At 39.1% G+C, this 23262-nt stretch overlaps 1 protein-coding gene across 1 annotated transcript in view; it reads left to right on the plus strand.

Moving 5' to 3' along the window:
* Window positions 1-23262, plus strand: part of LOC105929592 (E3 ubiquitin-protein ligase znrf1) — a 62889-nt gene that overhangs the window by 23895 nt on the left and 15732 nt on the right. The window contains exon 2 of the mRNA XM_012867444.3: window positions 15088-15183. Within this exon, the coding sequence (XP_012722898.1) occupies window positions 15088-15183 (96 nt within the window). The remainder of the gene's footprint in view (window positions 1-15087; window positions 15184-23262) is intronic.

A 23262-nucleotide genomic window follows, 5' to 3' on the forward strand; every position in this document is an offset into this window, starting at 1 on the left:
GCTGGACAAGACTCCGTATAGGCAAGGCTTATTAGATTTTTTTTGTATAGCACATTTCAGTAACAAGACAATTTCAAAGTGCTGGAGATGAACAGAACATAAGAAAAGAAAACATACAGAGGAGAGCACATTGCAGTGGAATAGTAGCAGTAGCTCGAGATAAGTTGGTCTACAAACTATCCATCCATCCATTTTCTGACCCGCTTAATCCCTCATGGGGTTGCAGGGAGCTGGTGCCTATCTCCAGCGTTCACCGGGCAAGAGGTGGGGTACAACCTGGACAGGTTGCCAGTCTGTCACAGGGCAACACAGAGACAAACAGGACAAACAACCATGCACACACTCACACAATTTAGAGAAGCCAATTAACCTAACAGTCATGTTTTTGGACTGTGGGAGGAAGCTGGAGTACCTGGAGGGAACCCACGCATGCACAGGGAGAACATGCAAACTCCATGCATGGATTTGAACCCAGGAGCTTCTTGCTGCAAGGTAACAGCTCTACTTAATGCACCACTGTGCAGCCCCTAAAAACAGGCATCTCTAAACAAGTACGTTTTTTATCCTTGATTTAAAGGAACTCAGGGCTTCAGCACTTTTACAGTTTTCTGGAAGTTTGTTCCAGATATATGGAGCATAAGAGCTAAATGCTGCTCCTCCATGTTTGGTTCTTGTTCTGGGTATACAGAGTAGACTGGAGCCAGAAGACCTTAGTGGTCTGGAGGCTTGATTACAAGTTTGTGATGTATTTAGGTGCTAAGCCATTCAGGGATTTATAGACTAACATAAGGATTTTAAAGTCTATTCTCTGAGATACAGGGAGCCAGTGTAAGGACTTTAGAACTGGGGTTATGTGCTCTACTTTCTTAGTCATAGTGAGAACGTGGGCAGCAGCGTTCTGGATCAGCTGCAGCTGTCTGAAAAGACCTGTGAAAACACCGTTGCAGCTCTTTCTATAGGTTAGAAACAAAAACAGAGAACAAGCAATTAATAGCAATATAAACTCCATCAGCATCTTCATCCAAAGGAAGGACACAGCTGAACACTGAAGCATGGGGCAAGGAGCACTTTCAATGGTGAAAAACAAAGAAAGCACAACGTTGCTTGCAGCAAAAGCTCCACCAATAGCTCTGTTAAAGGGACTTAGCTAAATGTAAAGGAAGTACTTTCTATGTGGAAAAAACAAGGAGATTACATTGTCGATGGCAGTATTAGTTCTATCAATGGCTTCAACAGTAGGAGAACAGTTAAACACATAGTCCTGGGACATAAATACTTTTTACTAGAAAAGCAAAAACAAAAGGAGTACACACAGATGTTTGCAGTATGGCTCCATCAATAGCTCCAGGCCTAGAAAGAGACGTCACAATCAAAGCGTAACCCAAGGTCTTTCAATAAAAAGAAATAGAAAGGAAAGAACGGCGGAGCACATTTTTCCAGCTGAAAGCTTGACGTTGTACTCAGTAACTCCAGCTAGTATTTACAGAAACAATGGCTAGTAATGGTGCCCAACTTGAGGTGACACCTGGGGAGCGTTTGTCATTTCATCTTTGGAGAAACGGTTCATAAACAGTCATAAACTGCTGTGGCTCCATGCCAGCTGGGCACTCTCAATCTCGATTAGATTTGGAAACCTTTTTCTGGGCACATTTGTGTTTTATGAAAGACGTGTCGTTGTCCTCTCCTCCATCCTCTCAGCTGGTCGGCTGCGTGACAAGCAGTGTGACTAGAGTTTCTCTCACGCTTTCCATCTGTAGTATTAATGGTGTCTTCTCTCTCCTCCACTGTGATCTGTCTGGCTGACATTGCCTGCCTGAAGTGCCTCTGTGTGTTAAATCTCTGCCTTCGGTCTGCAACGCCACTAAGCTAAACCCCCAGAGTGGTTTTCTTGTGCTTCTGCAGGAGAATCTCAGCCTTCAGCTCGTCTGCCAGAGCGAATTCTCAGAATGACTCTGCGTTCGTGTGTGCTTGTGCATCTGCAGTCGAATCAGTTACCAAATTTCCTGCTGCTTGTGTCCTCGCTACCTGAATTAGAGCTGAAATTGACGAAAGCATCTTGAACCAATCGTGTTCTAAAGTTACAGAACGCCTTGACCTGGCTGACCTAGTACTGTTTTTTTTTGTTGTTTTTTTTTTTACATGTAAAACATTCAGGTCTTCTGTTTCTAGATGTGTTAGGGAGTTAATCCTTGACTTTTGTAGGACTGGTGATTTTCAGAGTTGCACTGATTGCAGTATTGTGACCAATTTCCAACTTTGGTAATGCTTAATCCTATTTTTTGTCTCTATCCATCCATCCATCCATCCATCCATCCATCCATCCATCCATCCATCATGCTGTTAAAACATGCCTAGTTATTGTTGAATCACCCTGCTGCTCAAGTCATGGATAGCAAAATCAAATCTGTCACATGGTCACTTGGGAACTTTACTGCAGCTTTATGAAACATAAAAAAAAAAAACTCAAAGAGCGTTCTGGAGCTGTAACAATCTGTCTCCTTCTGAATGTAATCAGTCTAATTGTCTTTTGCTTTTTTGCCCCACTTCAACATGCCCTTTTCGCCTCCTTCACATTTCCCTTTCTCCATTTTACCCCACTGCTCCGTTTGTTGTCGCCTCTCAGTCATATGTCAGCCTCCCTTCCTGCATTTAGTTTCAGTATTTTTACTCCTCTTCTCTCTGTTTGCCCCTCTGAGCAATCTCTTTATCATCATTTCCCCTTTGACTTTTCTGTCTCGCCTCTCTCTATGCTCTGCTCCGCTGTCCCCTCTTCTTCTTCGCACTCTTTCGTTCCTCCTCCTCCTCACTTCTGCACCATGAAGTAGATGCCTGGATGATTCATCTCTGCCCCCGGACTGTTGTGATCCTCATTTTATTGCACAGTTAAATAGGACTCCCCATTCTGCGACGCTGTCTGTCCTATTGACAGTTATCAAGCTGAGTGCCGAGCATCAAAGGACAGGAAACAATAACGAGTAATTATTGCTTTAGAGATGTGTTTTGATAGGACTAAATACAGTCAGAATTTAATTGCGGTATTGATTGGATCTGAGAAGCTGTTTGTGCAGCCATTATGGTGTGAGGCACCAGTTTGATTTAGTCTGGCTCGTCTTTATGGCTCTAGCCATCTACAGTCCAGTCTTCTGGTCATCACTCATCATTACGAGACGGTTGTACATGTTTTAATCTAGCCGCAGCTAGGCTCTGTATCACTACAATCCATTGCTCATTAGTGTCTTGATCAGTTTTGAGTTGATATGGTGTTTCATACAACTGATGGTAATTAATTAATCATTGCTGAAAAGGAACGAGGACTGTAAATGTCTTATTGATTACTGGACATGGGGAAAACACTTGAATACACTTGTACTGTAAAAACCGCAAACTGGCTGGATGTAGTTTTTCAGTTAAAGTCAAAATAAAATCAAATAAGGTCACAAGCTTGAACCACGGGGGCTGAAAAACATCACAAATCAACTTTAGTAATTCATTTATTCTTTAGCTGTGACGTCATCCAGGGAAAACAGATCATCCGCTATTACCATCTAACATAGAAAGTACTCCTGGATCAATGTGAGCTTCTGTGCTTTCTGTGTCTCTGCTCTGTCTTCTCTAACCCCCAGTGGGTCGAGGCAGATGACGTTCACACTGAGCCTGGTTCTGGTTCTGCTGGATGTTCTCCTCCCTGTTAAGGGAGAGTTTTCCTCTCCACTGTTTCTTCATGCATGCTCAGTATGAGGGATTGCTGCAAAGCCATCAACAATGCAGACGACTGTCCACTGTGGCTCTACGCTCTTTCAGGAGGAGTGAATGCTGCTTGGAGAGACTTGATGCAACCTGCTGGGGTTTCCTTAGAGAGGAAACTTTCTGACCAACCTGGAGGATTTGATTTAATTGAATTTGACTTTGTAAAGAGCCTTGAGATGACGTGTATCATGAATTGGCGCTATACAAATTAAACTGAATTGAATTGAATTATGATTCCTTCCTAAGATCACATGCAAACATCTTTTATAAGACAATTGTGTAATAATTTTCTTTGTTGCACACTGACTGACAAGAGCTAAACAACAAGCAGTAATTGTCCAATTTAGACATAATTTCATACAAATGCAAACCAGCCTTGGGTAGGTAAATGTTTGTGATTCACAAAGAGCTTGCGGAATTTTGGAAAGCAAAAGGAAAGTGTCTATGTATGTTAAAAAAAAGAAAAAAAAGAAAGTACACCCATATTTAATCCTAAGGTTTTACATTTAAATGCACTAAAAGCAGATCTGGTTTTTATCAGGTGATACAATTATTCAAATATATATATATAAAATACACAACAGGTTCCAACATTTATTATTCATTTAAAAAAGATGATTGAACTGGAAACGCTTTGTGTGAAAAAAAACTAAACAATTAGAGCCCTGCTGCTTCCATAGGGTGAAGAGGTAAAGTAGCAGCCAGGTGCTGCTCATCAGATGCACATGGGTAATTGACTGGCTCTAACGAGCTGGACTTTTAGCCGTTTAGCTGTGCGTTAACACAATGGCCAGGCAGAAAGACATTAGCAGTGACCTTACAGAAGCAGTTGTTGTTTTCCATTTTTCTAAGGAAGGTTATCAGGCCATTTCCTAACAATTAGAAGTCCCTTATTCTATGGAGAGAAAACTTATTAACAAGTGGACTCTTTTAAACAGCTGCCAATCTTTCAAGGAGCGGGGGTTCAGGCAAATTCACACCAAGGTGATATGCTTTTACAAATGAAAGAAAACACAAGGAGCTCCATCTCTGACTCCACAGACCTCAGTCTGTATATTAAATATTAAAGTTCATGACAGGATAAGACTAAAATGACTAAAAGAACAAAGCAGCAGGGTTTTGTTTTGAAAAGTTGCGTCTGTATAAACCGCAAGGCTTCTGGAACAATGTCCTTTGGATTTTGTTTGGACAAGCTTAAAGAAAACCAAACAGCAGGTAAACACAAAAACCTCATACCAACCATGAAGCATGGTGGCAGAGGGGTGATGATCTGAGCCTGTTTCCTGGCCACGGGATCCGAACACCTTACAGTACACCAATGTATTCTATAGTCAGACGGCTGAAACATGGACCTAACTGGGCCATTAAAAGGTTTATGATCCCGAACACAACAGCAAATCTATCACAGAAGGGCTGAAAAAGAAGAAAAAGGTGTTGAAATGTTAGAGAACAAAGCCCAGACGTTAACCTGATTAAGATGCTCCCGTGGCACCTTATGGGGGATGTCCAGAAATGAATTTCTGCAAACCTCAGTGAACTAAAAAGGTATTGCTAGAGAGAGGGGGACAAAATACATCCAGCTCTATTAAGTTATTGCTAATAATGCTGGTTCTAGTTGCTACTGAAACACAGTCCATACTTCCTTTTTTCCCATGAGAGTAAAGGATTTGATTCGCAAGGAGCTGGCATGTCTGGAAGCGCATCGGTGGGATCAGTAATGGCTCTCTGGTGACTGTCAGGATTTTAGAAGAGCCACAGAAGCTTTTGAGGATTGTTTTGGTATAATTTCAAATTGTTATGACTCTGAACTGTAGCCCAAGTGAATGTTAATATTGATACCTTTAAAGTGATTTTCTCATGGCGATAAGCCACTAACGGCCTAAACGTGTGCAGGAACATTTGATTCCTGGTTAGTTTCGGAGCGTTCGCTGCTGGCCAATGGGTGTTTGGGTGCTCCATCAGGATCTCAGACTGTTCAGGGATGATGAAATATGCATCGGCTCGAGATTGGGTGACCTCGTATGTGCAGGGGTTTGACAAGAGCAAGCCACCGTGGGTTCATTTAGAAGCATATTGGCTCACACTGTAACAGCTTTATTTGCCTTCTGTCAACCTGACTTGGAAAGATGGGTGGGTGTTTGTTGTTTGGATGTTTACAGATTATACATCCACAGGCCGGCAGAGAGGGGAACAGATCTCCTAAAATCTTTAATTGGAAATTAATAACTGTCTCTGTTCCTTCTACCAAAGTGTGTTATATTTCAATTCCATTCAAATAATTGAACTCCCAGTGTGATTAAAAGGAAAATCACCTGGAATTTGATTCCTTAAGGCGAAAAAATGCTTTTAATTTGACGGGATTAACACACACTTAACCTACTATCCTATCTAATATACATTTCAGCCTGTATGTGTAAATTTGTCCCTGTGTAGAATATCGCTAAATTCAAACTTCAACATCTAGAAGTAATAATGACAGGTCAGTTTCCACTTTCCCATGTTTTATTTTGTTTCAATCTTTCTACATTTCATTCCAACTTTTATTCTGTTTTTATTTTCCTATGTTTTAATCATGTAAAGCACTTTGCGTTGTCCTTGAACTGAAATGCGCTATACAAGTAAATTTGCCTTGCCTTGCCTTACAGGAGTGCATAAATAAGGAGGCTACGTTCACCTCATCCCCTTCAAGTAAATTTTGAATCCTGAAATGCATGAACAGTTCTCCATCTAAAGGCCCTGAGAGCTACTGTCCTGCAACTTTTAAATGTATTCCTTCTCCAACACTGAATCAAATGGCTGATTTACCTCCTCAGCAAGTTTTGCAGATACTTGGTAAGGACACATTATCTGATTGCAGTGTGTTACGGCATGGATGCATTAAAAAAGTTGCATCAGACTAGCTCTCAAGGACTGGAATTGAACATCCCTGGATTAAGAATTTATGTCTAATTAGATCATTTTAGATATAATGTTTATTGTAGGTCTGTTTTTTGAGTGTTCTATTTGGTTTCTATTTGGTTTTCTATTAGAAACACTTGCTGCAGAACCAGAATCTTTCTAAGCAGGCACATTTGTGATACTTAGGATTAGTCTGGTGGCAGATGGCATTTGCAATCCTAATTTATTTTTGAAAAGGTGATTTGTTTAGATAAGTTGGAAGGGGGGTCGGAGAAACCCTACACAGGACTGAAGTGCAGATCTCTGATTTTTTTACTTTCTCCCACAAGGTATAGAGCTACATGTGGAGGGAGCTAAGCTTCCTTTGCTGTAGCAGCTGTGTTTACATGTTTTATTTGGACTTGATCATGTGCTGGTTGACCATTCTGATTGCCTAAACCCGTACCGTCAGAACTTGGCTGAAATTGATTCTTCTACAAGATTGATCTTGATTGATTAATATTTAATTATGTCATCTAGACAAAATGAGCACGAGGACTGGAAATGGCTCAAAGCTCATAAGATGGAAATTTCTTCCCTAGAACCAGTTTTTGTCTGTCATCTCTCATCATGGTCCCAAAACTCCAGTACAGCTGCCATGGGTAGTGCTTGGGTTCCCTTTAGTGGTGGTGGTATTAATATTTTGCCAACTAAATATGAGGAATGTAGAGGCAATAGTTAGCGCTGTTGCCTTGCAGCCCGAAAATGTCCTGGAGGGTAGCGTGTTCTGCACAAAGTTCAGTATCCTACAAACGGATACTCTAATGTTGCTCTAAAGAACAAGCTGTGTTCATGGACCATTCAAAACAAAACTGTCCAAAACAGTTTATCTCTGATCAGCAGCATCAGCTGGAGAATGTAAATCAAACACAGTGGCTACAGCAATATTTATTAACCCCAATTAGTGATATTAAAAGGCAGAGCATGTCTTAGAACTGAATTGGAAATGGTGTTAAATGATTCTGTGAATAATTTCAGCTGTTGTGCATTGACTTACCTAAACTCAGTGATAGGTAATAATAAAATTAACTGCAGGTAGATCTGAGACAGCGAGCTATGGTGTTATTCTGATGCCAGCATTTTATTGTTGTTTGTTTACCTTTAATTAGACAGATTCAAAACTACAATATCTGATATCAAAAATGGCATTTGGTTGCCGTACTCCTTGAGAATGGCAACCAAATGCCGAAGAAAGTATTTCTTTCAGATTTGGTTCTTTAATACAACCATTTTATTAGTGCAAGATACAGAGCACGCAGTGGTGGAATTACAGTGTTTATGATTGCTGGTGCTTGCTTTGCACCAGTTTAGCAGTGGAGCAGGTTTCGGTGGAAAATGTGCTCTTGTTGCCCCATGTTAGACTTGTGGTTCTTATCCAGGATGTGCCTAAAGAAGGTTGTATATTACTGTGTGTGAGAAGGATTTAATGGGCTTTGTAAAGCCCTAACAAATGTCACAAATATTTATAAATGATGCAAATCAACCATATTGGATTTTGTGGTCATTTAAAGGAACATGGTGCAAGTTCCAAAGTTTTTGCAGAAGTCTGCCCCCTAAGGCGACAAGTTGAAATGACAGCAGTGTTGTGCACGCGCATGAGAGACGAGGAAAAGAATCTGCCGCTGCGACTGCTCAGGTCTTTTGTTCAGTAGCGTGTTGTGTTCTGAGGTCATAAATGAAAGATTTCCTTCACCGCATCTTTCATTTTATTTTAGAAAAATAAAATTTGTTGAAAGCTGCCCCAATATTTACTCTCGTCTTATTCCGTCGCCGATCAGACTCCAATCTGGCCCTTTTCATCGCACTACACAAAAGCGTTATTTTCTTACTCTTGTGTGTAGTCTGTGACGGGGTTTGAGGTGCACTTGTGGCTGGTGTTCTATGATCCTTCTTTTAAAGCAGTCCCCCGTGTTCTCTTGCTAATGTGTGAATCGGACCGTAGCGCAGACAAGAGCTCGGGAGTCACATGTTGAATAGTTGAAGATTTATGAAAATCATGGAGATGATGGCTTGCAAGATGCAGGGACACAGTAACCAGGAAGACGACAAAGATGTGACTCAACTAGCGAACTATAAAGGCGAGGAGACGGAAGGAGCAGCAGGTGGAGTAAATTACACAGGTGAGAGGAGTAGGCAATCAGGCAGAAGGAGAGGAAGGGCAATGAACTGGCAGGGGCTGAAGGAGAACTGAATCTAACAGGGAAACATGAGAATGGCCAGGCATGAGGGAACAACTAAACTAAGGATGGGCAGGCAGAAAATAATGATCTAACTGAACTACTAAAGTCATAATGAACAGAAGCTTATGTTAGAATAAACTAACATAAATACAGAACAGAAAACTAGACTGATGACATAGACAAGGTTCTAAAGATAAACAATACCAAAGGGTCGCAAACACAAACAGACTGCAGGATCCCCAGGGAACTACAAAAATCAAACAAACTATGGGGATCCCGGCAGGGAGTGTGCAGCGCGTCACTCCCATGCGCATGTCTGGAACATACGACCCGAATCACTCTCTCATGAACTGACTAATGGAACCCATAGAGGCGACTGCTGTAAACAGAAGAAAACTAATTTTAGACGTTGGGCAATTGCAAGGGCATGTATGGGAAAGAAAAAGAAACATAACCTTTAAACTTGTGCAATGCTCTTTTCAAATCAGTTCTCTGATTTTCCTATTTGAAATTCCGACTGTTTTGCCCTTTGTGTTAGTTTTTCATACTTTAATCTAGGAAATGTCAATTTCTGAATAAGGTTTTGAATTACACTTGTACTCCTTTCCTTCAACTGATCATTCAGTGACAATGATCTTTTTCATCTGACCACACTTGGGTACAGAAATTCAGGTCCTGCTGGTCTAAACTGTTTTAAAATGTCTGACAAGCTGGTAGTACTGTTTAGAAAACTCTGTATTTATGAAAGTGCCATTTGCTACAAAACCTTTAAGAACCGCTACTCGGGGCTTCTGAATAGTTAAAAGGCAGAAAGTCTTCAAAAATCTCCATGTTAATTATTTTTTGTTTCAGTTAAAGTTGTTCTGATGTGAAATTAGTTTAAGATCGTTGTTCAGCAGCTTGCATTTACTTCATTATCTGAATTTAATAACCACAAATGTATTATGTTGTCAGGACAGCACTGATTTCATTATTGCGCTACAAGGTTAAATGTTTTTGGTAATTAAATGAACGTAATTCAGTTTTAATTACTTCACCAATTATCTGTTATTTCCGTGTACGACTGGTGGGGATCAATGTGCTTCGGTTTATTCCCAATTGTCCCATTTTTCCTCATGAAGGCTGCATGCCTCTCCGTTGATTATAGATTTATTTTTGCTTCTACTGGAGGCAACACAGATTTAAGAAAAAATCAGTGCAAGGTGTTTCTGGTGTTGAAATAAATACAGTAAAGGAATAAAGATACTAAGAAGATTTACGTATATAGGTAGTTGTGGTCGCATTAACTAAGTAACTACTATTATAGTAAAGGTTTATGCACTAAAGTGTTCATATTCTTCATCACATTGCTACAGTAAGGACATGCAGATCCAAACTGATTTTCTAATTCGGTCTTTACACTTGATGCACATTAAAGATCTTCTGTGACAGTGTATAAAGAGTCACCTTGAATTTAAATTGACCAATCAGGCATGGCTGCTGCAATCATGATTCAGTAAGACGCTGCCATGCCTGCAAAGAGCCAGCTGTTGGGAAATCCAATCTGGAAGTCCAACAGCAGATTTTACACAAGAGTCATTATGAAGCTTTGATCCTCGCTCCTCACTGAATGTTAATTAATATCACAGCAAAGCGCTGCTTTTTCCCTGCAACTTTGATTTGCCGTTTTTCATCACTAAAACATGGCACACCTGAGCGAAAACACGATAACACAACAATCAGCTTAGTTCCGGGGCTTACGCTGAATTCATGAATGGAGATTTATACAGCAGCTGCAGTCAGGAGCTGCTGTTCTTTTTTTTTTCCTTTTAAAAACAATAACATTTTACTGTTTAAATCTAAATACAACAGTTACAGCTGCAATTCTAATTTCTTGAGTCTAAAGAAATTACAATTTTGGTGTAAAGAGTATAGAACATTTCTTGTGGGATCACAGTAAACAATGGTTTGGTTAAAAACAAATAAATAATTGGGTAGAAAACCAAAGTGTTCAGTTTCCAACCCAATTATAAAGACTCCAAATTAGCTGCAACAGCAAATATATTTTTGATTTGCTGTCTTACAGACTTAACATCTTTGCAGCTCTTCAAGCAATACAAATGTGAATCTTCTGTACAGTCAGGAACCAAACATCACAACTACAACTGCACTACAGGTGGTTTAGCCATATTGGATTAGCTGATGCTAATGCTGCCCTTTAATTTTTCTTTGAATCATGAACAAACTTGAGCTTCACTGTTTCCCTTGATGTTTTAGGAGTATCTCACAGTGCAAAAAAGAAGGTCTTTCTTTGCCTTGTGGCGCCCCCAAGCATTGTGGCGCCCCCTGAACTATGCTGCCCTGGACAGCAGGTCCTAATGCCCACATCAACGACAGATATTTCTGCATGCATCCATATTTGTACAGAAATAATAATCCAAAATTCTCCATTTAATTCTAAAATTTCTTTCCTCGACTGCAGCGCAGTGAAAAAGCTGTCCAAGACATTTTAAATGTTGCTTATTGTCTTAATTGTGCACATCTACTTGGCGCTCTTTGAAACTCAAATCATGAATCCCTGTAAAGCTGCAGATTATAGACATGCCTAAGGCGGCTTGCTTTTGGGTCAGCAATTTCTAGTAAAACTGCTGTAGTTTACCACACTGCTAATTTCTTTGAATTTCAGATTTAATCCCAACTATGTTGGACTCTTTTGAATTAAATAAAACATCCATACGTGTAAAGTGTTATTTTGGTCAGGGATTTCATTACCCGTAGAAAATGTCTGAGTTTTTATGTTGCCATTTATGAGAAGCTAGTCTTAAGAGCGCTGTGTTGTATTAGGAGGGAATAGCTGCAATCCACAGCAGGGTTATATTTAAGAAAGATATCTCTTTTTGACCTAAACCAAATCCTCAGAGCATATAGTAGAATTACTGGCCAAACACAGGCCTGTGCACACTTCCACGGGCACATACTCACACAGGCACCAGTATAATTAATTTATGATCCAGTTCTGCGATTTATTTTTGTCCCCATCTGACCTTATGTGCTGCTTGAATGTGAAACGTCCTCGAGGATTTGTGGGGCTCTGTTCAGCTAAAGGCTCACCATGGATTGCACTGCTTGGCTCCTTCTGGACCGTGTATCATAACCCTTCATTTCTCTTCAAAACAGCTCAGCTCCTTCACCTTCATTTTCTACCTCTTTTTCTCTCATTTCCTCCATTTTTTTTCCTCTGCTCGTCCCTTTGGATCATCTGAAAATAGCAGCCAAGGGAAAAGTGGGTCAGCTGCCATAGAATAGTGCATATAATGACTTCATTTCTGGGTAACTTCACAATTTGTCAAACTACTGTACCTCGGACGGTTTTCTATACCCAAGCAGTTTTCTTTGCAAACAATGCTACGGTTTCTAAAACACAATGCCTTAAATAAAACTGCCTGCACAAACATTTTTTTTACTATAAAATAACTTTTTTAACTTTTTTAAGTGAAGGCCACATGCATAAGATAAAATGTTCAAGGGCACTACGTATCATTAATGAATTTCCTAGAACATTGTAAAAAACCCTGAATTTGGTTTACATTTCAAGTTTTTTCAAAGATTGTTTGAAGGAAAAACTTAAGAAAACACTGGATCCTGAAGGTAAAACTAAAAGCGCATTCTGAATCCTCAGTTATGTATCCACAGCACCGTGGAAATAAAGTCTGTGTTATAGATTTTTTGTTTTTGCTTTGATAAAACAAAGTAAATACAAAACGCAGCAAATCCACCTGGAGATGGTTTAGAAAAAAATAATATGAATGTTTTTGGAAACGACCTTTCAGAACTGCAAACTTGAACTCAATTGAGAAGCTGTTGCATGATGCTAAGCAGGCTTTTTTCGCTTAAAACACAACAAGTTATTATGCTAATAACTTAATTTTTCACACATGCTTGGTAGGTTAAGATGGGATAGTTTTTCTCTTAATAGGTGAAATCATCATTTGACAACTGCATCATCAGGACATCTTTGACATTGAAGTTTGTTTGATGATCTGAAACACAAAAATGTGCCAAGAACAGAAGAAATCCAGTAAAAAAAGGAAAATACTTTTTCACAGCATTGTAAAGAAGGCATAGGAGAGTGATTCACTTGTTACCATTCATCTATTACGTGAATAGCACCGAACATACAGTAGTTGTCTTATGTAAGGAACTTAGATCAAGAAATAGGAAGAAAAAAAAGGCAATAAAAACAGTAATCAAGAGCTTTTCCTAAAACTTACAGTAGTCCTACTATGAGAAACCAAACAAAAATAAAATCTATAGAAAGACTGATAACAGACCAAGTAAAAATCAAGAGGGCTCTTCTTTTTCAGAGAACTTGTTTGTTTTAAGCTGTAAGCAAACTCGGCTCATGTGGCCCAGTGGATGATCTAATTATCTGTTATGTGTTTAACTAATGCCATTAGGCCAAATGGGTCCCATCTAAACAGCACAGGAGGAGTCTGCTGAGACAGCTCCAGAAAAATAATCAGGACAGGGAGATTGTGGGAAAACGTGGAAGAGGAACAAACTGGGCAAATATGCACAGATGAGTGCTTTTTTTTTTTTAATCGTTCATTGTGAAAGTGAATAAATAATGAAAGACTGTGCTGTTGGCTTAATGTGATTTAAATAGGCTTAGGCCGATAAGAAACATCAATGGTATAATAAGCTTGAGCAATATTGCCACAGTTTTACTCTATTAAAACAAAAAAAATGCTGGAATTGTTTCTAATTTAAAAAAATGCAACTATAATTACAAATAAGACGGAAATATTATCACATTGTTATGATACATTTAGTTAAATGATAAATGTTTAGCCAAATGTTGACGTATGTTTAAAGCAAACTGTTGCCTTTTGCTGCAAGAACGTAATGGGTTAAAATCCGGGCCTGGTGTCCTTGTGCACGGAGTTTGTATCTTTTCCCTGTGAATGTGTTTGGGTAAATAATCCATTAGTGAATGAGTGTTTGCTTGTATGGTGGGGAGCACCCTGCTGGAGATGGGCATAATAGACGATGAATCAATCAATCAACTTTATTTACAAAGTGCTTTACACACCAAAGTGACCAAAGTGCTGTACAGGTCAATAAAACGAAAGAAATAAAATCGGAAAATAAGCAATAAATACAACATCTACAGTAAAACTAATAGAACAAGAGCAGTTAAAGCAATAAATAAATGTATTTAATAAACTGGACTGATTTTTACTGCTCAGCAGTAGTTAAAAGCCAAGTTAAAAAAAAAATCATTCACGTTATTGGCCATGGTTACAGTGAGTGGAAAACCACTCTTCCAGGGCTAAGTTAGCAGTAGTGTACATACAGCCAAAAGCTAAAGCTGTTTTCATGTCCGTAGCCTATAGTTTGTTGGAAACATTAATAACCTCAACATTAGCTTGTTTTTAAAATGTGCTTTATCTGATAGGTCTAAAACAAACAAGCATACCTTTGGTTTATTTTTATTTATTTGACCTTTACACACACACGCACACACACACACACATAAAAATATATAACAAATATTAATATAACAAATATTAAAATAAATATAACAAATAGCTGCTGCTTAATTACTGAAATAATTACATTTCAGCCCCCAGTAATATAGGTCGACTTCAGTATGATGTTGTACTGATTTTAATATATATATATATATATATATATATATATATATATATATATATATATATATATATAATGCTAAATGTGAATAAAGCAAGCCTTTTCAAAGCCTGAAGACAATCAAATAAAAAAATTTAACAGGAAAACCAAAAGGAGAACAGTTTGAAGTTTTCATGTGGGTTGTACAATTATTTGACGGGAAATGGAAACTGTACGTAGACATATACATTCATAATTTAATGAATTAAGCTGGTCTGAGTTACAGCCTTTATAATAAGAACATCACTGGGTTTTCTGTCAGAGAGCTGCATCTACTCCTAATTTGTCAAAGTTTGGCATTTGAGGGGATTCAGGAGCCCTGAGCAGCAGAGTTAAATGGTCTGCTGACGGGTAATTCATCATTGGGGCTCCTAAACTTTAGATTATCTCACAAGAAGATGAATGTGCATCATTTTAAAACCTTAAACACACCTTTTGGTAAACATAAAGTCATTTTAAAAATGCATTTTAAAACTTGGATGTTGGTGATATGTTACAAGTCTTGATAACGCTGGGGCCTGTTTTTGAACATTTCCGTTTGTCTTTGTAGGATTCAAGTGTCCTGTCTGCTCCAAGTCCGTGGCATCCAATGAGATGGAGGTCCACTTCATCATGTGTCTCAGCAAACCTCGCCTCTCCTACAATGGTACGAAACATCAAAATCGCCTTTTGTTTTTTGTATTTCCTTATGTGGTATTTTGAGGACAAAGCAAAGCTCTCCGGTGTCCCAGGATATACAGAGAAAAAAAGTGTGGTTTGCAATACTTTTCATATTTATTGATTGATTTCTTGCCTCTTGTTGCTGTATGGATACATTTTCATAAAAAGGTGGGTGGGTCTACAAAGAGGCTTATGATATTGAGTTAGTGCTTCCAAAATATCTTAAATATGAATAAGATGTAATGAAAAAATGGTAATTCATGATGAATTCATGGAGTTATTTAATGCAGCTCAAGATGTTCAGTTAAGAAACCCACAAACTTACGAACCCACCTGAGCCAACAGAGCTCCTTCGTGGCTGTAACACAGTTTCTTGTGTTTCACAGCGTGTTTCTGCTGCGATCTGACCTTCACTGTGTCTGTTTTAGTCTTTAGCTCTGGGTGTTTTTCTACTGGAGCAGTTGTAGTGCTGCAAGAAGTGTACATCAAAGTTTAAAATAAACTAAAGCATTTAAATAATGCTGAATCAGACCTTCATTATGTGGAAATTCTGTTTCAACTGAGTCATCAACTCTTTAAAAAACTGAACCCATGCAGTGCGTTGCAAAAGTATCACTTTGCTGTGCTTTATAAAGGTTTTATTTTACAGACCGACACAGTGGTGCACAACTGAGAAGTGGAAGGAAAATGTTGTTTCTGTAATAAAGATCAGAAAAACTTGGCGTGCATTTGCATTCAGCCCCCTTTACTCTGTTACCACGAAATAAAAACAAGTGCAAACAGTTGCCTCCCGAAATCCTTTACCTACTGAATGGAGACCAGCTGTGAGTAAATTCATCTCAGTGTAAATCCAGCTGTTTTGTGAAGGCATCAGAGGTTTGTTAGAGAAGAATACAAACTATGCTGTGAAGACCAAGGAACACTGGAATAGCATTGTAGAGGAAAACTGAACCAGACAGACTGAGAAGCTTCTGTCAGACATGTAGAAGTAAAGCCAGTTTAGGGTCTGGCCCTTCACACCACCTAACTGGTCCAGACGTGACACTAAAATATCATGGGGTACCATGTCAAAAGCATCAATTAAATCAAGTAAAATTATAACAGCATTCCCCCCAGTCTGCAGTTAATTTAAAAGCATATCTTTGGGAACAATAAGAACATTTAAAGCAGGGTTAGATTTTAAAACAACACCCCAAGTTCACGAAGATCTCTTCAATCCATCATCTGAACGTGGAAAGAGGACACGTCTCTGCACAACTGCAGACCTACCAAGACATGGCTGTTCATCTAAGCCTACAAGCAGGGCCAATGCAGCATTAGAGAGAGCCAGCAAGGGGGTCAATTGTAACTTTGGAGGAGAGATCCACAGCTCAGGTATCAGAATATATTAACAGGACAACTTTCAGGCCCTGTGCACATGACAATGATTTGTTAGAAACAGGACTGTTTATCTACAGTACGTGACAACATTTTAAATATGATATCTGTGCACAACGCACTAGTAGGAACTCTAAAAAACTGTAATACCCATGCCATGCCACTAGTAGGCAGTATGTTCTTTGAAACTCAGCAACATATGCGCTCTGTATGTGCATTCACATCTAGGCAAAGACCGGGATGTTTTCAGAAAAATCAAGGACGGTGTTGGTCTACAAGAACAGTGGAAATGCAACAAAATGTTTCCATTTTAACCTTAGTTGTGTATTCCACAAATCTGGCATTTATAGAAACATTAGCTTATTGAAATTTCTGGTTTAAAAGTCCAGCCTAAATCCAACAGAGAATCTGTGGCAAGAACACGTTGCTGACGCTCTCCACCCGATCTGAAGCAACATTTTAGTTTCAGGATCGGAGTGACATACCCCGAAAGACTTGAAGCTATAATCACAGCAAAATGTGGTTTCAGTTAAGTTTTGTGGCTTACTAAATTCTTACTTAGCAGGGCCAAACACATATGCATGCCTCACTTTTCACATTTTATTTTTTTTGATTTTATTGCATATCCTTTTCCTTCCTCTTCGTGGTTGAAAAGGGTCTAAGGAAAGTGAGCAGGCAGTGGACATAATAACTTGGGATAGGTTGATTGTTCTGATTGTGCTGCGAAACAAAGGGACAGCAGTTATTTTCAGTGGGTTTAAAGGTCATCAATTTAAGTCTAGTGAGAAGCAAAATATTGTCTTGTTGCTAGGACAACTAATTGTACTTTTATTTCTCTGCTTCTGCACGTCACTAGTGGTAATTCACTGTTTTCTGGTTTGTACCGGTCATGTGTTGAAAAACTGGAAAACATCTGCAAAACAGTGAAGAAAAAAAAAACTACCCTCCCTTATATTAATACACGATAGTAACACAAAAGCTCAATTTCTGACATGCACAAAATTGCATAACATATTGGCTCACCTCTCCAAATCATTGAACTCAGGTGTTCCAGTAGCTTCCGTGTCTACAGGTATGTAAAGTCCTGTAGCTAGGCATGCAGACAACTTCTGCCAACATTTTTGAAAAATTGAGTCACTCTCAGAATCTTAGTAAATTCTAGTGTGGTGCCGTGCTAAGAACCACATGTACAACAGGTCCAATCATGACATTTTCTCCACTCCAAATTCAACTGCTGGTATTATAACAAAAGTGGAAGAGATTGGGAATGACGTTAGCTCAGCCACATAAAGTCACAGAGTTGAGTCATTGGATGCATTATGTGTAAAGGCTGGCAACTTTCCACAGAGTCAACAGTTACACTGTGTGCACAGTTATTAAGCTAGTGAGTATTTTGACCATATTATAATTTCTAGGTATATTTTGTAATTCACAGCTGGAATCCCTTGAATGCTCAATTGATTTAAGCATAACAGGTGATATGTACAGTATCTGTGTATTGACGGTGTGGCCTGAGGAGGTCAAGCCCTTATGTCAAGGTGGGCATAATTATTAGGCAACTTCATTTTTTGGATAAATTGGCCAAAAAAGAGACTTAACTGGCTCGGAAGTCAAAAATTACCAGATGTCTGTCAGAGGGATGCAGCACCCTTGACAATGAGTCATTAAATGTTTTGCTGCAAATAGTCAACAGGCTTGTAAGAAATGTGTTGAGAAAAAAAGATTACCTGCCATTTGTTAGAAAAGAATGAAGCACGAAGCTACCAGGAAAACATAATCTTCCAGTTCTGTCATATTCCATGACGGCAACCTACCTGGAGTATCGACAAACTGTTCAGGGCTCAGAGACATAGCCAAGGTAAGGGAGGCTGAAACCTGACCACAACTGAACAAGATACACAACACTGGGCCAAGAAACATCTTAAGAGAGATTTTTCAAAGATTTTATGGACTGATGAAATGAGACTCTTGACAGACCAGATGGATGGGCTCATGTCTGGATCAGTAAGGAGGCAAGACTCAGTTGAATACACTGGGGAGTTGGTAGCTGTTTGAGGTTCATTGACATTTTGGATTAATCGAGAACACTGTAGTTGGTAATGAATTAAAAAAAATCCTCAAAAATAAGACTTGCCTAATAATAACCTCCAACATCTTCTGACTTTGAGATTAGCTCAAGAACCATGTCTAGAGAGCTTCGCTGGATGGGTTTCCATGGCCAAACAGCTGCATCTAAGCCTTGCATCCCCTAGTGCAATGCAACACGTCAGATGCAGTGGTGTAAAATATGCTGTCCCTGGATTCTAGAGCAATTGGGATATTTTCTCTGGAGTGACAAATCATGACACGGTCTGGTAATCCAATGGACAATCCAATTCAATTGACACTGCTTTTTATGGGTGCTGTCATCTTGGTATCCTCAACGACTCGAATATTGTGCGAGAATATTCATAATCGTGTTGTACCAACCACACCAGGCCCCAGAATAAGAACATTCTCTAGATCGGGGGAAGATTCTCAGCCATCCAGGTCATGTAATGATTACTGCTGGTGAACCCGATATTCAGCCGGACACAGAGTTACGTATTTTTAAAAGGTTTATTGAGAAGATGAATAACGGCAGGAGGTTATTTCGTGGCAGGTGGCAATGATGAATGCACCAATGTCTTACACTAAGAATACGGCACGTTTTACATTAAAATGGTGGTATACTTTTGTTTAACTTTAAGAAGACGTATTATTGTAAAATCATAAACGTTGTCTACTTTTTGAATTGAATTAAGTTCAGGTTGTGTGGATAAAAGAGTTTAATATGCATTACATTCTGGCAGCACATGGATTTTTAGTTTTTTTTTTTTGTTATTTAATTAATATATAGAAATGTATCAAAAACATTAAAAATGAAGAGAAAGTTTTGTTTGCTGTTTCTATCAGCATTGTTAAAGAATCTGTGGGTCGTGGCTTTAAATTAGCATCTTTAAATTGTGGGTGCTTTATCATCTGTAAGTTTGAAGGTTGATGTTGAGCTCCGTCTTGCGGGATTTAACACTGGAAGATTGAGGGAGCTGACCATGTCAGGATATTTTTTATTTCTGTATTGATCTTCTGTGTGTTGCTCTGTTAGCTCATCCTTCACCGTCTCTGCGCCGCCCCGCTCGGCCCTCCCTGTCATCCAACAAGTTGACTGATTCAGTTTCATGGCCGCTAATCTGTTACACCTCATTGCGATATCTTTTTTTTATTGGACTGATACCTGATTTTATTTTGAGCCAATTCGTTGGACTGATAAACAACACTACGAGTGGAAACAACAATGGTGGTGCATGACTGAATTCATTTTACCTGTCTGATGGCTGGACAGCCTGCTTTAGGTTGGAGGAGAACATTAGAAACTTGGGATTACTTACAGAAAACCTGCCAAACTTCAGATTTATTTCAATAAAATTAGAATGCATTTGAAAAATTGAAGAATTTCATCTATTTAAATAAAAATTAAAATGCACATGTAGATTAATTACACACAGAGGGATATATTTAAGTAATTTCCCTCTGGGATTATTAAAGTATGTCTGATTCTGATTCTGATATTTAAATATTTTATATGTTCATTTTATTGATTTTGGCTCAAACCTAATGAAAACCCCCAAATTTAGTTTAAAACCTTTCAGAACCTTAGAATAATAACAAAAAGGGATTATTATTGCCAAAATGTTAGCCCACTGAAAGTTATGCCCATATACAGTTCATTGCATTCACCCAGCAGCTAGTGCGGGCTCCTTTTGCATGAATTGCTTCATCAGTGCAGAGTGGCATGGAGCCCATTTACCGGTGGCTCGTCCTTCAGCTCCTCTCATTTGTTGGCTCCGGTGTCTTCCCTCTCTACAATACTCAACATAATCTCTGACAGTTTTGAAGCTGAGTAATACCATGGTCATTCAAGCAGGTATTGCTACTTTTGGCAGTGTGGGTAGGTTCCAAGTCCTGCTGGAAACCAGCATCAGCATCTCCACAAGGTTTGCCAGCAGAAACAAACCTTAAGGGCTCTTAAATGTCCCGCTGGGTGGTTATGCTGACTGTGGAGTTAATAAAACACAGTGGACTAACACCTGCAGGCGGCATGGCTCCACAAAGCATTACACAAAGCATGGAAGGAGCTGGGACCCCCTTAGCTGTGTAGGCGCACCCCGTTTGCTGCTGAGGTTAGAGGGTTAGTGGGGACCACGCAGCGTTTTCCCCCATCCCACTTCGGATGAAGGGCTCGGCCCACTGCATACCAGTCCAAGTTTTGTGAACCTTCCCTCAGTGCTTAAATGGCTTTTACGTCACAATACTCTCGAAGCAGCAGTTATTCTTGTTGCTTGTGTAACTCCAGATTTTTTCCTTCCACTAAACCTTTCACAATATAGTTTTACGCAACATTGTGTAGCCTTCTGGCTTACTTTTTGCAATTTCGCTTAGAGGGGGCGTTACCTGTTGAGTCAGTCCTTCTCTTGATTGTGTAGGCCAGAACATGACATTTCTGTTTTTATTTATTATTTAATTAATTTATTTTTTTTGTCTGGGAAGTGGACTTTCAGTTTTCATTAACCAGAAGCCATAATTATCAAAAATTAACGTAAACACGGGAAACATATCACTCTGAGGGTATGGACATTTCCTCTTTCTAAACTTTTAAGTAATATTCTAGTTTATTTATTTGCATGTTTCATGTTGGGTTGCTTAGCAGTCCACTTCTCCTAGATTTAGATCCTGGTTTTTTGGTATATTTGAGGAAATAACCTACTAATGTAAAATACAAATAAAGGGCTCGACATTCACTATCGAGATCATTGCAAATAAATAAGCGCTCAAAGCTGCTGTGGACTATTTTCCATCCTCCTGTTTATTGCAGCCAACATGGCGCCTCTGGTGGTTGCTTGGAAACGCAGGTCCCAAATGTCTGTTTATTGCCCCGCAGCAGCTCATTGATTGACACCTCTTTGACTCGCGGCTGTGGAAACGGACGTCTGCCGGGGTCACCTTGTGGAAGCCTCTGCCTCATCTTGTGTTTCTGATCCTAATGAAAACGAAATCGTGTGATGCAGTACGAGGCCGGGAGGGCAGGGAGGCGATTTTTACGGCTCCACAATTAGCTGCCGGTGTGGCCCACAAGGCCGGCGGAGTAAAATATAATTTTGGTTTGACGCCTGCAGCCAAATCTGAGCTGAAGATTGAGCGGCACGGGCAGCGAGAGGAGGGTGAAACTGTCTTAAGTTTGATGGGATCCGGAGTGATGGAGTACTCTGATGCCCGATAAACGGACGAGAGGAGAGAGGGTGAAAGGAGAAACTCACCCATAATTCCTCTCATTTTTTTCTGCTTCTCCTTTCCGTTCTGTCGCTCTTTATTTCCGGCCAATTACACTCTGCAATTCCTCCCTCTGCTCGGTGAGTCTGTCCGTCTGTCTGCTGCCGCCGTCCAATTTTCCTCCTAACGTCTTTGTTCCTCTTTATCTACCTTCTTCTCTGTTCTCCGTGGTTTTTGAGACGCGCCCGAATGGAACACGCTTATCTTGTTTCCCAGCATGCTCGAGGGTTTTATTGCCAATCACCTGAGCTATGGTGTCTCAGACGTCCACATAGTTCAAACAAACAGTTTATTGTGTCACCTGGGAGACATTTCCTCAGTTTTTACAACTTTTTGATAGAATATTTCAGTGATTTTGTTTTTTGGACATCACTCAATTTAAATCTGAGTATTTTTCACTTATTCCAACTGGTCATAAGGTGGCTGTGCCTATGGATAAATCATTTTGGTCTGTTATGCAATTTGAAAAACACTTTTAACCCTTTACAGATAATTGCTGTTAATCATAAAAGTGTATGGATTTTGAGTCATCATTCTAGTTTCTGAGTTTTCTTAATCCTATTGTCACTGTATGTATATATATATATATATATATGTATATATATATATATATATATATATATATATATATATATATATATATATATATATATATATATATATATATGTAATTGGCTGGAAATATATATATATATATATATATATATATATATATATATATATATATACCTGCAACGGGTATATATACCTGTTGCAGGCACAACTTACAACCAGTAAGTCAATACTTTAGCAATTGAGTACAACTCTGTATAACCCAACTCAGAAAATGTATTTTAACTTCAAAGGTAATCCATTACAAGAATTTGGTAAAGTGCCTTCTTGCTGCATATAAAAAATGCCACAGTATAGAAATGTTATATTATTATTATTACTATTTGCAGATTTGTAACAGTTTCCAGCATAAAAGTCATATTAGTAGTAGTACAAGTTGCTTTTAAACATTGATACCTGTAAATGGTACTGCTGTCTTTCCAGCTCCCTCTTGGGATTTTTAATCTCAGTGATATTTAAACGTTTATGTATAAACACTTCCTCAAACATCAACAATATACAGTATTTTAAGTATATTAATATTACATCTTGGACCATCCAATATAATGTATCGTCTGCATTGAAGCCACCCTTAAGGAGCAGTGAGCAGCACTGCACGGTGCGCAAGGAGCATTCTGCGGCTAAGGGTCTTGCTCCGAGACCCAGAGTGGCAGTCTGTGGGATTTGAACCAGGGAACTAGAAGCCTTCCCTGTGTGTAAGGGCCCTGCTTTAACCACTTGAGCAAAACTG

The sequence above is a fragment of the Fundulus heteroclitus genome, chromosome 2, assembly GCF_011125445.2.
Source record: "Fundulus heteroclitus isolate FHET01 chromosome 2, MU-UCD_Fhet_4.1, whole genome shotgun sequence".
In the NCBI taxonomy this organism is placed as follows: Eukaryota; Metazoa; Chordata; class Actinopteri; order Cyprinodontiformes; family Fundulidae; genus Fundulus; species Fundulus heteroclitus.